General features: G+C 32.5%; 1 protein-coding gene across 2 annotated transcripts in view; it reads left to right on the top strand.

Moving 5' to 3' along the window:
* ave (sterile alpha motif domain-containing protein aveugle) overlaps positions 1-13,629 on the top strand; it is an 84,072-nt gene extending 70,443 nt beyond the window's left edge. For both annotated transcript variants that reach the window (XM_090401133.1, XM_090401132.1), the window contains exon 6: positions 8,055-13,629. In XM_090401133.1, the coding sequence (XP_090257259.1) occupies positions 8,055-8,089 (35 nt within the window). In that variant the 3' untranslated portion in view covers positions 8,090-13,629. The remainder of the gene's footprint in view (positions 1-8,054) is intronic.
* The last annotated feature ends 780 nt before the right edge of the window (positions 13,630-14,409 follow it).

Below are 14,409 nucleotides of genomic sequence, written 5' to 3'. Positions count from 1 at the left end.
ACTGTTGATGATTTCAATGTTTCTGTCTATTTTTATTGTCTTTGCCTTTTTATTGTTGGTTTTCATACCAAATTTATTACAACGGTTATTTAATATAGTCAGGAAATCTTGCACATTTGTACTGGATTTATTTAGAAATATAACATCATCAGCATAAAGTAAACAGCTAAGATTAACATCACCAATTTTGGTATTGGTGATGTTAATCTTAGTGATGTTAATCTTAATGGGTATCAGATTTGATATCCGTTTCTTTTAATGTGAACCATATAAATAATGAATAGCAGTGGAGATAATTGTGCACCCTTCACACACGTGATTTTACTTCAAACCAAATTCCTGTATCTTCTTCAATTCTAACTGCTAACTTACATCTTAAATAGACACTATGTATTGTTTGATATAATGTCTCATTTACACCACATAACTGTAGCATTTCGAAGAGCTTTCCTCTTGGTACCTTGTCATAAGCCTTTTCCATATCAAAAAAATTTAAATACAAATCCTTGTTATATTCCCAAGATTTCTGAACTATTTGTCTTAAAGTGAAAATCTGATCCTGACAACTTCTATTTGGCCTGAATCCAACTTATTCTTCACCAAGCTTGCCTTCCACAATTTTTCTTAGCCATTTTCCAAGTATACTTAAATAAATACTGCATAAATCTTACCAGGAACACTCAATAGGAAAATATTCTGTAATTATTATTATTAACATCTGACTTCCATAGAGCCAGAGACTCATCATGAGATTCTCACATTCAGTTTTATTTCCCTTTTTATAGATGGATACTATAAAAGCTCTGCTCCAATCTTAATTCAGGCCTTCTGAATTATGCAATACAGCAACCATAAAACTTTTATATCTCTATATTTGAGCATTTTTAACCAAATTTCATCTACTCCAGCTGCCTTTCTACATTTCTGGTTTTTTTGTGACTTTTTCTACTTAAAATATGTTTATGTATTTCTGACTGGATTCCTGTTGGGAGGTTTTTACCATCATGCTGACACTGCTTGTTTCATATAGCAGTCTTTCAAGTAATTACTCCAGAGATCTAGAATATCTTTATCTTCATTTTTCATATCACCTTATCATCTCTGATCATTTTACTGTGCTTTTTCTCCATTTCTAAGCTTTTTTTTTTTTTTTTCATTAGCCTCCAGAATATTTTGCTACCTTCCTGATATTTATTTTCTATGTTCTTACCAAAGTCTTCCCATCACTTTTGCTTAGTTAGTTTTACACAATGCTTTTCTTTTCTTACATTTTTCTCTGTATTCTCTAAGAGCACAAGCTGACTTGTCAAGAACTTTTAGTATGCTTTCTTCTTTTCGTTCACTGTCACTTTAACTTCCTGAGTCCACCATGGAGTGATTTTTCTATCCTCATAGACAGCCTCACCACATTTCTCTCTGGCTGAATCAATCAATGTTTTCTTTAGGATTTGCCATTGCATCTCCAAGGTTTGGTTCTTGTTTTCAAATTCTTTCATTGTTTTTGTTTGTCTATTTGAGTCTACAGATCTGAATACACACACACACACACACACACACACACACACACACACACACACACACACACACACACACACACACACACACACACACACACACACACACACACACACACACAATGTTTATGTGATGCTACCCATGAAATGAAAGTTGTAAATCTATAGTACATTAGTACCGTAGTGGTTTTATTTTTCTTTCCACCCAATCCCATCCTCCTTTCATGTCAGACTCACTGGACTGTCATGGTTAAGAATCTTAGAAATCTGATTACTGTTTATGATAAGATTGTTAATCCTATTTGCATTGTCTGCTGTGTCTTTCAATTGTGTATGTATATTCTCCTGGCTGGTTTGCCTGTTGTGGGATGAAATTTATATGTAACCTCTGTATCTGATTAACATAACTGCTCATTGTTTCCTTTGAACTGTAATAGCATGTTCTCTTGCTCACCTAGCTGTAACTGAGACTTGAGTAGTACATACATACTATGTGATACTTGCTTTGAGAAAACAGCATTAATTTGGGGTTGTGCTGCTGCTTTTTATTTTCTTCCTGACAATGTTCTTATTAGCTGTTCTCTTCAAAAAAAAAAATGTCTGTCACATCTTCTGAAAGGTTTAATACTTTTTAACATATGAGGGGTGGTCTGGAAAGTTCTCATTTTCAACCATAGATGGCAACACTATCCACAAGATTTTGTATTTTTTCTTCTAAGTTGGTACGTCTGTCATAAGCATCCTTGTGAAATTGCAAGTCATTCTATCAAACAGTTTGTTTTATACAGCTGTCTGAAACAAAAGTGTTGTCTTTATCTCTTGAAATGGATAAAATTGAGTATTGTGCAGTTATAAAATTCTTTGTAAAAGAAGATTTAATGCCAAAAGAAATTCATTCAAAGTTCATAAAAGTTTATGGGCACTCTTCTCCTTCTCCTTTTGAACAATTAAGAAATGGGCTGCCAAGTTTAAATGTGGCTGTACTAACCTTGAAGATGATTCACATGAAGAATCATCTTCAAGAATACCATATTGTTCAGTTGATCAATGATCGAGTACACGATATGGTATTGGGTGACTGGCGAGTCAAAGTATGTGAAATTGCTGAGATTATAGACATTTCAAAAAGAACATGTAGGATATATTTTGCATGAAGAATGGCAAATGAAAAAGCTTTGTGCAAGATGGGTGCCACGCTTGCTCCCAGCAGATCAAAAATGCACTTGCATGAAAATCTCTGAACAATGCTTGGAGCGTTTTAACAAAAATAAAACTGATTTTGTGCATTGATTTATCACTATGGATGAGAACTTGGATTCACCATTACACACCAGAATCCAAACAGCAGTCAAAACAGTGAATAGAAGCCGGTTGTTCAGCGCCAAAGAAAACAAAGTCAGTTCCATCTGCAGGAAAGGTCATACCATCAGTGCTTTGGGATGCTAAAGGCATTTTATTTATTAATTATCTTGAAAAGGGTAAATCAATAACATGGAAATATTATTCTGATCTTTCATCCAGACAAGATGAAAAAATTTGTGAGAAAAGACCCGGTTTGCAGAAAAAAAATCATCTTTCATCAGGACAATGCACCTGCCCACAAAGGTGTTTTTGCAATGGGAAAATTAAGGGATCTGCACTATGAATTGTTGGAACATACACCCTATTCCCCAGATTTGGCTCCCTGTGACTTCTATCTCTTCCCAAAACTAAAACTCTTCCTTGCTGGTCAGCGTTTTTCTTCGAATCAAGAGGTGATTGCAGCTGTAGAGGGGTATTTTGCAGATCTTACTGAGAACAACTACAGGGATGGGATAACGGTGCTGGAATAAATGTATAAATAAATGCATCGCTGGAATAAATGTATTAGTCTTAAGGGAGATTATGTTGAAAAATAAAAATAATTTTGAAATTATAAATTAAAATATTAATTCCCATTTTTTCATTATTAGACCAAGAACTTTCCAGGCCACCCTTTTAGTTATTGATTGGATCATGAAAAATGTTAATCAAAGATTTACAAAACAGATACTGCTTTCAGGAGATTGAATAATATATAGAAGTCATCTAAATAGTAAAGATCAAAAATAAGGATCTTCCGTAGCAGTGTAATGGTATTGATATATAGATCAGAGATATGGAACCAGAAAACAAATTGAATAGTTTTCATACAAAGTATATGCATACTATATTAAAAATATTTTCACCTGGGTGTATAACAAATGAATTATATAAACAGAAAAAGCAAAAAGTAGTTAGTGAAATAAAATAACATGAGATAGCTACACTGAGAAGAGACAGAGGAGAAATTTTAAGGGTGGCTTTAAAATTTCTTAAAATTTAAGAAACCCTTAAAAATCCACCCTTAAAATTTCTCCTGTCCTCTGTCTCAAGTGCCAGGAGTGGGGATGCACTTGCACAGTGATGCTGCAGGAGTCACAAAGTATACAACAAACATATTTTCAAGTCTCGATCTGTGTTTATAAGTTTACTATCATGTCATTAAATTAGTAAGAAAATTAAAAATCTGCCAATTTTGAGATGCAATCAATGATAATATTTTTGGCATACAGAAATTTTATCACTGACTGTATCTCTCCATTTGGCCAACTGAAATTTATCAAGTTAGTAAAATGTATAGAGAAAATGCCACGAATGAGGGGATGTGTTGTTGAAGGAAGAATGAATGTACATGATGAAGACCAAACTGGCCACTCATAAACAACAAATTACATGATAACCACAGTAATTAACTTTAATGAAATGAAAGTACAGATATTTCGTACTGAAAATAACAATAAATAGAAACATAGTGCATAGAAACAAGCAAATCAGCATTTCTATGCACCAGTGATATACTGTTATTTTCAGTACAAAATATCTGTACTTTCATTAAAGTTAATTGCTGTGGTTATTGTGTAATTTGTTGTTTATAGTCATGCCACAGGTACCTTTAAAGATTTTGCCACTCATTGTTAATCACTGCTGATCTGCTTGACCAGGTGAATGAGAAGATTCGAAAACAAACTCAACATTCACTATTTTAGGAGTACATATTTCCCATGGGTGCAAGATGGATACCAGAAATGCTCACTGATGATTAACAAAACAAAATGCTTGGTGGAAGCACTGTACTTTTTTTTTGAACGGTATCATTATGAAAGTGATGAATTTTTGAACTATGTTGTGACAGGAGGCAAAACCTGGATGATAGTAAGGATGTAAGTAGCAATTAATGCAATGGACATAATGGATCTTCAAAGGCAAAGAGATTTCAGCAGATGCTTTTCTCCAGGAAGATCGCACATACTATGTTTTGCTCATTGACTTTATGCTTCAAGGAACAACACAGATGTGTTTGCTGTAAGACTGAAAAAAATTGCTGTAATCTTTCCAACAAAAGATAAGGCATCAATTCTCAAGTTGTTTTGATTCACAATGACAACAACTCCATGCTGCTGCTCAAACATACTATCTATCTATTCAAAGAATTCAACTAGAAAGTCCTCCATCCTGATCGTGCACCTAGTGACTTCTTTTTCTCCATTTAAACAGATTTTTAGCAACTTGCTAATTCAACAGTAATCATGGCATGAAGCAAATGAAGGATTGGGTCGAAAAAATATCAACAGACTACTTCAACAAAAAGGATACAAAACTTGTGCTTGACATGACAGTTTCTTAGTGTAGCAAGCAAATATGTGGAGAAGTAGCTGACAGTATCTGTACACTTGTGACAATAAAGTAATACTGAAAATATTATTTCATTCATTTACAACCAATTGGAGCATAGTTTCTTTATATACCTCATAGTCTGAAGTGAAAGTCTCATTGGTATATTGTATTCTTAGTGTGATGAGGATAATAATTTTCTACTAATTCCCTACACACATATTATCTGTATTAACTGAAACATTTTCACTTAAAAGTTAAATTATTTTATTATCAATTAACTGAGTTATTATTCTAAAATATTTATAATAATTATTATAAATATTTTGCTTTTACTCTTACAGAATACAGAGACAAATGTAAGAAAGCTAAACAGTGTGTAAAACTAGCTAAACAAAAGTCATGGGAGGACTTTGGCAAGAATATAGAAAATAAATATCAAGAAGGTGGCAAAATATTCTGGAGGTTGTTGAAGAAGCTTAGGAATGGAGGAAAGAGTGCTGTGAAAGGAATTAGAGATGATAAAGGTGAAATGAAAACAGGAGAAAAAGATATCCTTGAAGTATGGAGTAATTACTTTGAAAAACTGCTAAATGAAACAAGCAGTGATGACAGCACAGTGAAAAAAAAACACTGACCAGGCATGCAGTCAGGAATACATATCTATACTTGAAGTAGAAAAAGCCATCAAAGGCTTGAAATGTGGAAAGGCAGCAGGAGTAGATGATATTCGACCAGAAATGCTGAAGTATGGTGGTATAAGAGTCTTACAGTGGTTGCACTGCATAGTTCAGAAAGCCTGGACAGAGGGACGAATTCCCGATGATTGGAGTAGAGCTCTCATAGTACCCATATATAAAAAGGGAAATAAAACTGAATGTGAGAATTACAGAGGTATTTCCCTACTGAGTGTTCCTGGCAAGATCTATGCAAGTATACTTGAGAAACGGTTGAGAAGAATTGTGGAAGAAAAGCTTGGTGAAGAACAAGCTGGACTCAGGCCAAATAGAGGCTGTCAGGATCAGATCTTCACTTTACGACAAATAGTCGAGAAAGCATGGGAATATAACAAAGATCTGTATTTAAGTTTTGTCGATTTGGAAAAGGCATATGACAAGGTGCCAAGAGAGAATCTATTCAATACGCTGCAGTTATATGGTGTCAATGGGGCATTATATCAAGCAATACTTAGTCTTTATTTGAGTTGTGAGTCAGCAGTTAGAATTGAAGGAAGTACAGGAAGATGGTTTAATGTTAAATCTGGTGTGAGACAAGGATGTACATTATCCCCTCTGTTATTCATTATCTATATGGATCACATTATGAAGGAATGTGGTATTAAACCTGATATCAAAATTGGAGATGTTAATGTCAGCTCTTTGCTTTATGCGGATGATGTTATACTTCTAAATAAATCCGCTACAAGTCTGCAAGATTCTCTGACTAAATTGAATAGCTGTTGTAATAGATATGGTATGAAGGTCAGCAATAAAAAGACAAAGACAATGAAAATAGGCAGAATCATTGAAAATGTCAACTATGTTGTGAATGGAGAACCTGTGGAACAAGTAAAACATTTCAGCTACTTAGGCACAATTTTTACTGAAGGTGGTAAACTAAATATAGAAATAGACAACAGAATCAGCAAAGCTGGTATCGTGGGAAGTCAACTGAATAAATTCATATGGAATAAGAAAGAAATTAGTCGGAACACTAAATTAGCTGTATACAAGACTGTGTTCAAACCAATTTTAACTTATGGATATGAGAGCTGGGTCAGAAGTAAAACACTTGACCAAAGACTAGAGACCGCAGATATGAGAGTCCTGAGAAAGATTAGAGGCGTGAACAGATGGCATCAATGGCAATATCATATTAAAAATGAGGATATTAGGAAAGAACTTGACATTGTCAGCATCCAGGAATGCGTTAGCAGAGCTAATCTCAGATGGTATGGTCACTTAAATAGAATGGGAGAGGAAAGATTAGCAAAACAAGTGTTCTCTGCCAGGTTGGCAGGAAAACGACCCAGAGGAAGACCAAGATATAGGTGGATTGATACGGTACAAAGTGCCTTAGACGATAGAAATATAAGATCTGATAATGTTGGAGTCTTGACAAGTAACAGACTGATTTGGAGGAAAATTGTAGATAGGAAGTTAGTAATGATGTAAATTTTTCATATAGTACTATCATATCCTGTACACCCCTTGAGGGTACATGGCAGGAATTTGATGATGATGATGATGGAATAATAACTCATTCCATCATCAATAGATACTAAAAAGTAGATTTGGATTATAAAAGATGGATTAAGATTGACTGCCCTGTCATGATATTAATGAAGTTTGTATTAAGCCAAGTTACTTGTCCATTGTGCCTAACATGTTATGGGTAAGGTGTGAAGATATATAATTAAAATACAAAGTATTTGCAAGAATTATGGATCCGTGCAGTGAGTAATAGTACAAATCAGATATATTATATAAGAAACTAAATGAAGCGCACGTTAGTTCTAGCATTGTACAGCTTGGTGTGGTGATGAGCAGATAAACACTGCAGATGCTGTCGTCTAATGTAGATGGATGTGGTCTTTTTGTTGCTTGCAGCAACTGTTATGACATTATTTACCTTATCTTTAGAACAGCCTTCAAAGAAATATAACTTTCAGTATAGTTATAAAGTAAATTACTTTTTTTTTAAATTTTATTTATTCAGCTGAACTTTTACTTGAAAATGTTCATACAATCTTGAATAAGTTGTTTCTGTTTGCTTACTAATATAGTTTTATGCAAACAATGCAGAAAACAGATTGTTTTAACTTAAATATTAAATATTTACAGTGAATATTCTCTAATTTATTTTTAGTTACATCTGAGTTCTCAACACTTGGAACAAGTTGAACATTAATACAGATCTCTTCCTCAGATATGGACATTATATGTACTGCCATCTACATATCATGGTGATATTTATCTCTGAACCTTATACATTTTTATTGTTATACTTGTATGAAATATGCTAGATAACTTGTAGTAGATGTTAAAACTAATTAATATATTTTTCCAGCTATTTATAAATGTATCTGTGCAGTATTAAAACTTAATGAATATTATTATGTACTGCATCAACATATTTCTTCAGTGTTATCTGATGCCATTTTCACACAAAATGTTATTCCTTGTTATATCCTTAACTTTCTGGCAAAAAGCTACATCATTTTGGAGGACATGTTCTTTAGAAATAGGAACCACCTAAATATAACTATTAGACATATTTATGAAAATAAAACAGAAATCAAAAATTTGCTTCTTCCGCTGTACCAGAATTCTATTCTAATTCATTCTCTTATAAATAACATGCATTAAAATTTTACCCACTTCCAACTTAGAATCCTTTGTAAGAAAGGCTTAAAACAAATTCCATTTGCATGATTATGAAGACAGAACATGGTCCTTCTGGCAGAGGTATACATAAAATCCTTTATTTTCAGTAATTATGTTTAATACAGTTGTTCTAAACTAATTGCTTAAAATGCTTCAATTAAAAGTTGAGGCTTTACCAGAAATCAGGTATTATTAAAAAAGATGGAGGGCAGAAAAGTATTACAAAATTAGAAAATCATACATAATGAAAGAAGGTGATTCATTTACTTTTCTAAGCTCTGTCATACTGTGTTGTTTTGCAGTGAAAGAGGGTGATGCATTTAATTTTCTAGGCTCTTTGGTCATACTGTGTTGTCTCACCATATATATATATATATATATATATATATATATTTCTTTTTTAATGTCAGTTCCACTCATATAAAGTTGCACATTAATACCATTGTTGGATGAAAGATTAGATAATTCAGATATATTTAAATATCTAAAAAAAGTTTACGGTATTTTCATAAACAGTTGTATATAATAGATGAAAGTTTTCATTTTTGTGTTTGTTGTTATACTTGAATTACCAAGTGATAGCCAATCATTTTGAGACTGCATAAATCATGTTGTTCTATATAAATCAATGATATCTATATTCTCATGTGCATGAATTTTCAGATTTTGAAGAAATCAACAGCATATTATGGCCATGGTGTACATTTAAAAAATTAAACACAAAAATTTTAAAAAATGGACTGGTAGCTAATTAAGGCCAACTCTTAAATTCATAGCACACTCACTTACATGAATATTTTCTTTAAAAAAAAACCATAGTCCTAACCAAACTCCCATAGCACTATGCTTTTTTTAAGAAAATATTTTTTATAGAAAAATTCCTACTGTAATATATTTTATAGAAAAAAAATTTATGGAATTTTTTATAGAAAAATTCCTACTTTTTAGAGATAAAAAAATAAATTTTTTTATCTCTAAAAGTTGATTGAAAGAAATGGGAGAAGGACTTTAATTTAGAATGTTTATTATATTCTATAATATTATTTATTTATAATATTCTATTGTAATAATAAATGGTATGAAATGTAATTTATAGTGACAGTGGTCTTCCTTTAAAGACAAGTATGAGATTCAGCAGATATTTACACATGAATGTAAATGATCCTCAGTGCAGTAGCATTCTTGCATGATGCTGTCATTCATTAATACAGTGATTCACATATGTTATCTATCTACTATAGACTCAGTTTATCTGTTGTAATACAGTTTTCTGTCATATCAAACTTGTTGCATAATTTTACCACTAAAAAAAAAAGTGTTCAGTTTGTTATTATTATTGCCTTCAATCAGGAAATGGTCCATTTAAGATGGCAACAGCATGAATATATGGATTACCAAAATCCATATTTATACCTGGAAAGTACACATAACTATTGTTTGTTTGAGGTTAGCTTAGTATTTATATATGTGCAGGGGGGGGGTGACAACCAACCCCAACCACTACATTCCAAGACCACATTCCAGTGCTGTGGGAAAAGAACAGCAGGTGATCAATATAGTGAGTAATCTCTGGCCTGGTTGGCTAGTGATTAGCATATCTACCCTCCAAAAAATAGACTGTGGATTTGAATCCCTCTGTGGGCATTGGATGTTTTGTAAATATCTTTAAGTGGTAGAAGGATTGCCTGGTGTGAAGCCACGACTGTGCTTACTAGAGGCATGAAGTGATTTGAAAAAAAGTTTCATGTTTGTTCTCTAGAACAAAATTTTCAGATTATCTAACCTGTTGTAATAATATTAACATACTTCAGGCTAACAGCCTTTTGAGGGTAGAATAACAGAAGACTGTGGCTAAACCAGTACATGTAAAATGAAATTTACTACCCATGTATAGGTTGGATTATGTATATTCACTTAAGACTTTATTCTTCCATTCCATTCTTTCACATCCTGCTTTGCTTTTTTTTTGCATACATATTTATACACAAACATAGCAATATAGACACATTTGACATTCTGAATTAGATGATCATTATACATAAATAATAAATATAAGTAACCTATCCTTTAATCACAACAGCTGCCTAATTCTTTCTTTAATTTATGTAATGAGCTACTTGTTTAATTTCATCATTGTTGATTTTTATTATTTCTAGTTGGACATAGCTATTGAACATAACTTGGTCTTCTTTAGGTTTAGGCCAGCTGTTTTGCTAGCAATTTAGAGTTCATGGATACGAGTCTGTAATTCATGCACAGTTCAAGTAAAGATAACTATGTCATCTGCAAAGTGTAAATGGCTTAAATATATTCCATTTATCTTCAGACCTTTCCCTTCCCAATCAAGAAGTTTGAATATTTCTTCTAGGCATGCTGTGAATAATTTTGGAGATATTGTGTCACTCTGTCTGATAATACCTCTCTGTATTTTCACAGTAGGGATGTTTTCATTGAAATGAATTGCTGCTGTGGCATTGGTGTATGCTGATTTGATAGTCCTGACGTATGGCTCCTCCACTTGTTGACTTCGTAATGCTTTAAATATTGACAAGTTTTTCTGAATGAAAGGCTTTCTCATAATCAATAAAACCAAGACATAATGGGAACCATATTCATTACACCATTCAATAATTTGCTGTACAACTTGAATATGGTCCATTGTACTAAAGCAGCTTCAAAAGCCTGCTTGTTCTTTTGGTTGTGCTACATCTCGAGTTGTACAAAGCCTATAAACTAAGACTTTTGTGAACACTTTGTAAACCACTGATAATAGACTGATGGGTCAGTAGTTCATCAAATCTTCTACCTCACCTTTTTTTATGTATCAGAATTAGAGTAGCCTTCTTCCATGTTCTTGGTACATAAGTTTTCTTCAGGCATAAAATAAATAGTTTTGCTAAGAGTTTGTAGATAATTTCTCCAACTGCTTTTAGAAGTTTAGCTATAACTCCATCCTCACCTGCAGCTTTTCCATTTTGCAAGCTTTGGATGTTCCACATAACTTCTTGTAGAATCTGTTCAGCTATGTCGTAGTTGTCTTCTTCTTCATTTAATTCATCATCCTGATATAATACTGAGTAAAATTCTTCAATTCTTTTTGCTATAGCATATCTATCTCTGGTTATGGTCCCATCTTGTAGTTTGAGTGCAACCATCTGTTTATTGCTGTTTGGATTCTTTGAGACTATGGTTGTTTTCAATTGTTTATTGTTTGAATTTACAATTGAATTTTCTTATTTCTTCTGTGATACATCGAAAAAAAAAAATCAATAAATATATATATATATATATATATATATATTGTTAAATATTTAATGACTGAACACCGAGGATTTTAAAATTAAAACTTTAATAGATCACATGACTAGTTTCATCAGCCGACTTCGTCAGGTGTAACACCATAAAAATATATAAAAAAAGGAAAGACCATAAAAGCATCACATTTCTAAAAAAACAGAACATGACAATTAACTGTAATTAAAGTTTAAATGGGAGATTGAGTTCTAGTTGAAACATTGGAGACATGAAAGATCTTCAGAGGATACAAAGCTTTTTTGCTGTTGTTGCTGCTGCTATATTGTCCTAGATAAGCAAAGGTCTATTCTATAATTAATTTTTCAATAACTAAAAAAATATAAATGAATTAAAATATATCTCTTGGCGTGTATCAATTGACTTCTGTTAAGGCCACATCTGGTTAATCATGCAAACTGAACTGTTTGCATTACAAGTTAAATTCAAATAGTTTGGACCATGAGGTCAAGAATCTCTGCTAAATTTCCTTAAATCTCTCTGCCAAATCTTCTGTATAACTTGGATTGGTAATAATAAAAAGAAGTTTCACATGATTGTATTTATTATAGTGCAGATATTAAAAAATAAATACCTTACAATTATTCTTATTTGAATGAAATATTATTCTAAACTCTCCCCAACTCCTTTGTAATGGGTAATGAAAGTTTGGGAAACACTGCCATAAATTAATAAATCCACAGTTACATACACTACATTTAATGCCTTCGTAGCGCAATTGGAAGTACATTGCAGCATTCAATTGGAATAGGCCTAAGTTCGATTCTCATCGTGACAGGAGAAATCGTTATGTGGACTTTTTCAGTTGAAGGCGAGTTAGCCGATCTCATATAGAGGTCGCAGAGTTTTTTCTCCCAGAAATTCTGGTTTTTCATCCCGCATACAGACAAATCGGCCTTTCAGAACACATGCAATTTACAGACAAAAAATACTAGTTGGTTGTGGTGGTGGTGGTCAGTTGATGGAGATGATTGGAAGTAGAGGTTCGGTGTAGTGGTGGAGATGTATAGTAGGTGTCCTTTGGATGCTGTGAGTCTTTGAACTCCTTGGAGGTGTCACAAATAATAATAATAATATAGCCTAGTTAGAATCCATTTAACTGCCATTGTACTAAACATGGATTCTTCACTATAAAATCAAGACATTATTACCAAAATCAAGTTTACTTTATAAAGTTCAGTAAAGATCTCAAATCCAAATTTCATTAACAAATTTCCATCCCATAAAAAAAATCTGTTAGATTTCTTATGACAGTACAATAATAATATGCAAAGATTTTTGTAATCTTGCAAAGTTAATTTCGCATTTTTTCCCATCTTCCAGTAACTGTCATAAAGCAGAAGCAGTTTTCATGAATTATTCATCCATTTTTGAGTAGCTGGAATAGAATCAATCGCAAAATAATAGAGAAAATATGGTAAATGAAATAAAACTGTTGAATTTTTGAGAAAATGAAAATTTATTTCCACATGTAATAATAGGCTTCAGTAACTTATTTCACCTGACCATATTTGCTTGAAAGACCACAGTAAAAATTCAGTTAATTTCACAATATTTAAGAATTATGGATATTTTGTCTACCCAAAATTGTAGGAGCTGATCAGTATGATTTGGGGTGGAGTGCAATCCTTAATAATTTTATTACCCATTATTCGAAATTAAATTAATGTTTTTTAAAACTATAGTTATGAACTGATTATTTTGTAAGAAATGCTCATGAAATAAAACTATTAAATGAAACTTAACTCTATTGATTATTCAGTCTTTTTTTTTAATGATTGTGCAAATTTGCTGCCCACTTTTTACAGCACATTAAATCATTATATATCTTCTTCAGTAGTTTAATGGATCATTTAGGTCTAAAGCTGCCATCAGTAGGTCTGTCTAACTGGTGTGAGGAGTTCATTCAGTAATTTTAAATCCTTACCATATCACATTATATCCATCTTTCTATAGATTTTTCTGATGAGTTATATTTTTAAGTACTTGATTTATCAATGAGTCATCTTACCTTCAGACACAGCCAAACCATTAATTTCTCTTACTACTTCGAAATTATAGCACATTCGATCTTTGAAAGTTTTGTTGTTCTTCATTATGTCCTCATTCACATGGTCCATTATTTTGATTAATGCTTTTCTTTCATATATAATAAGTTTTCTATTATCTCACTTTTATGTTGATCATGTCGTACAGCTCTAGGTTAACACTGAGTATCAATAACTGAGAGTTTTCTTTGGTTTTCTTAATAATAAAGCTACTGTTTAACTTGTTTGTAAACGATATATCATGTGAACTGACTGGGGATCTTCAGTTATTTGCTGATGCTGAATCCCTTCAGGAAGATTTAAATAGACTTTTTACTTGGACAAAGGAGTGGAGTTGTAGTTTTAATATCAATAAGTGCAAGGTGTTGCATTTTGGAGTACAGAAATATAAGGCTGTGTACTATACTGATGGTGCCATACTGCAGGAAGTGGATGAGATTAGAGATTTGGGAGTGATGGTTTTTAGTAGACTGAAGT

This window comes from Typopeltis vanoorti, chromosome 12, assembly GCF_054136105.1.
Source record: "Typopeltis vanoorti isolate ZY-2024b chromosome 12, IOZ_Tvanoo_1.0, whole genome shotgun sequence".
Classification (NCBI taxonomy): domain Eukaryota; kingdom Metazoa; phylum Arthropoda; class Arachnida; order Uropygi; family Thelyphonidae; genus Typopeltis; species Typopeltis vanoorti.
Note: the sequence above shows the minus strand (reverse complement) of the source record. Positions and strands in the feature narration are given on the sequence as shown.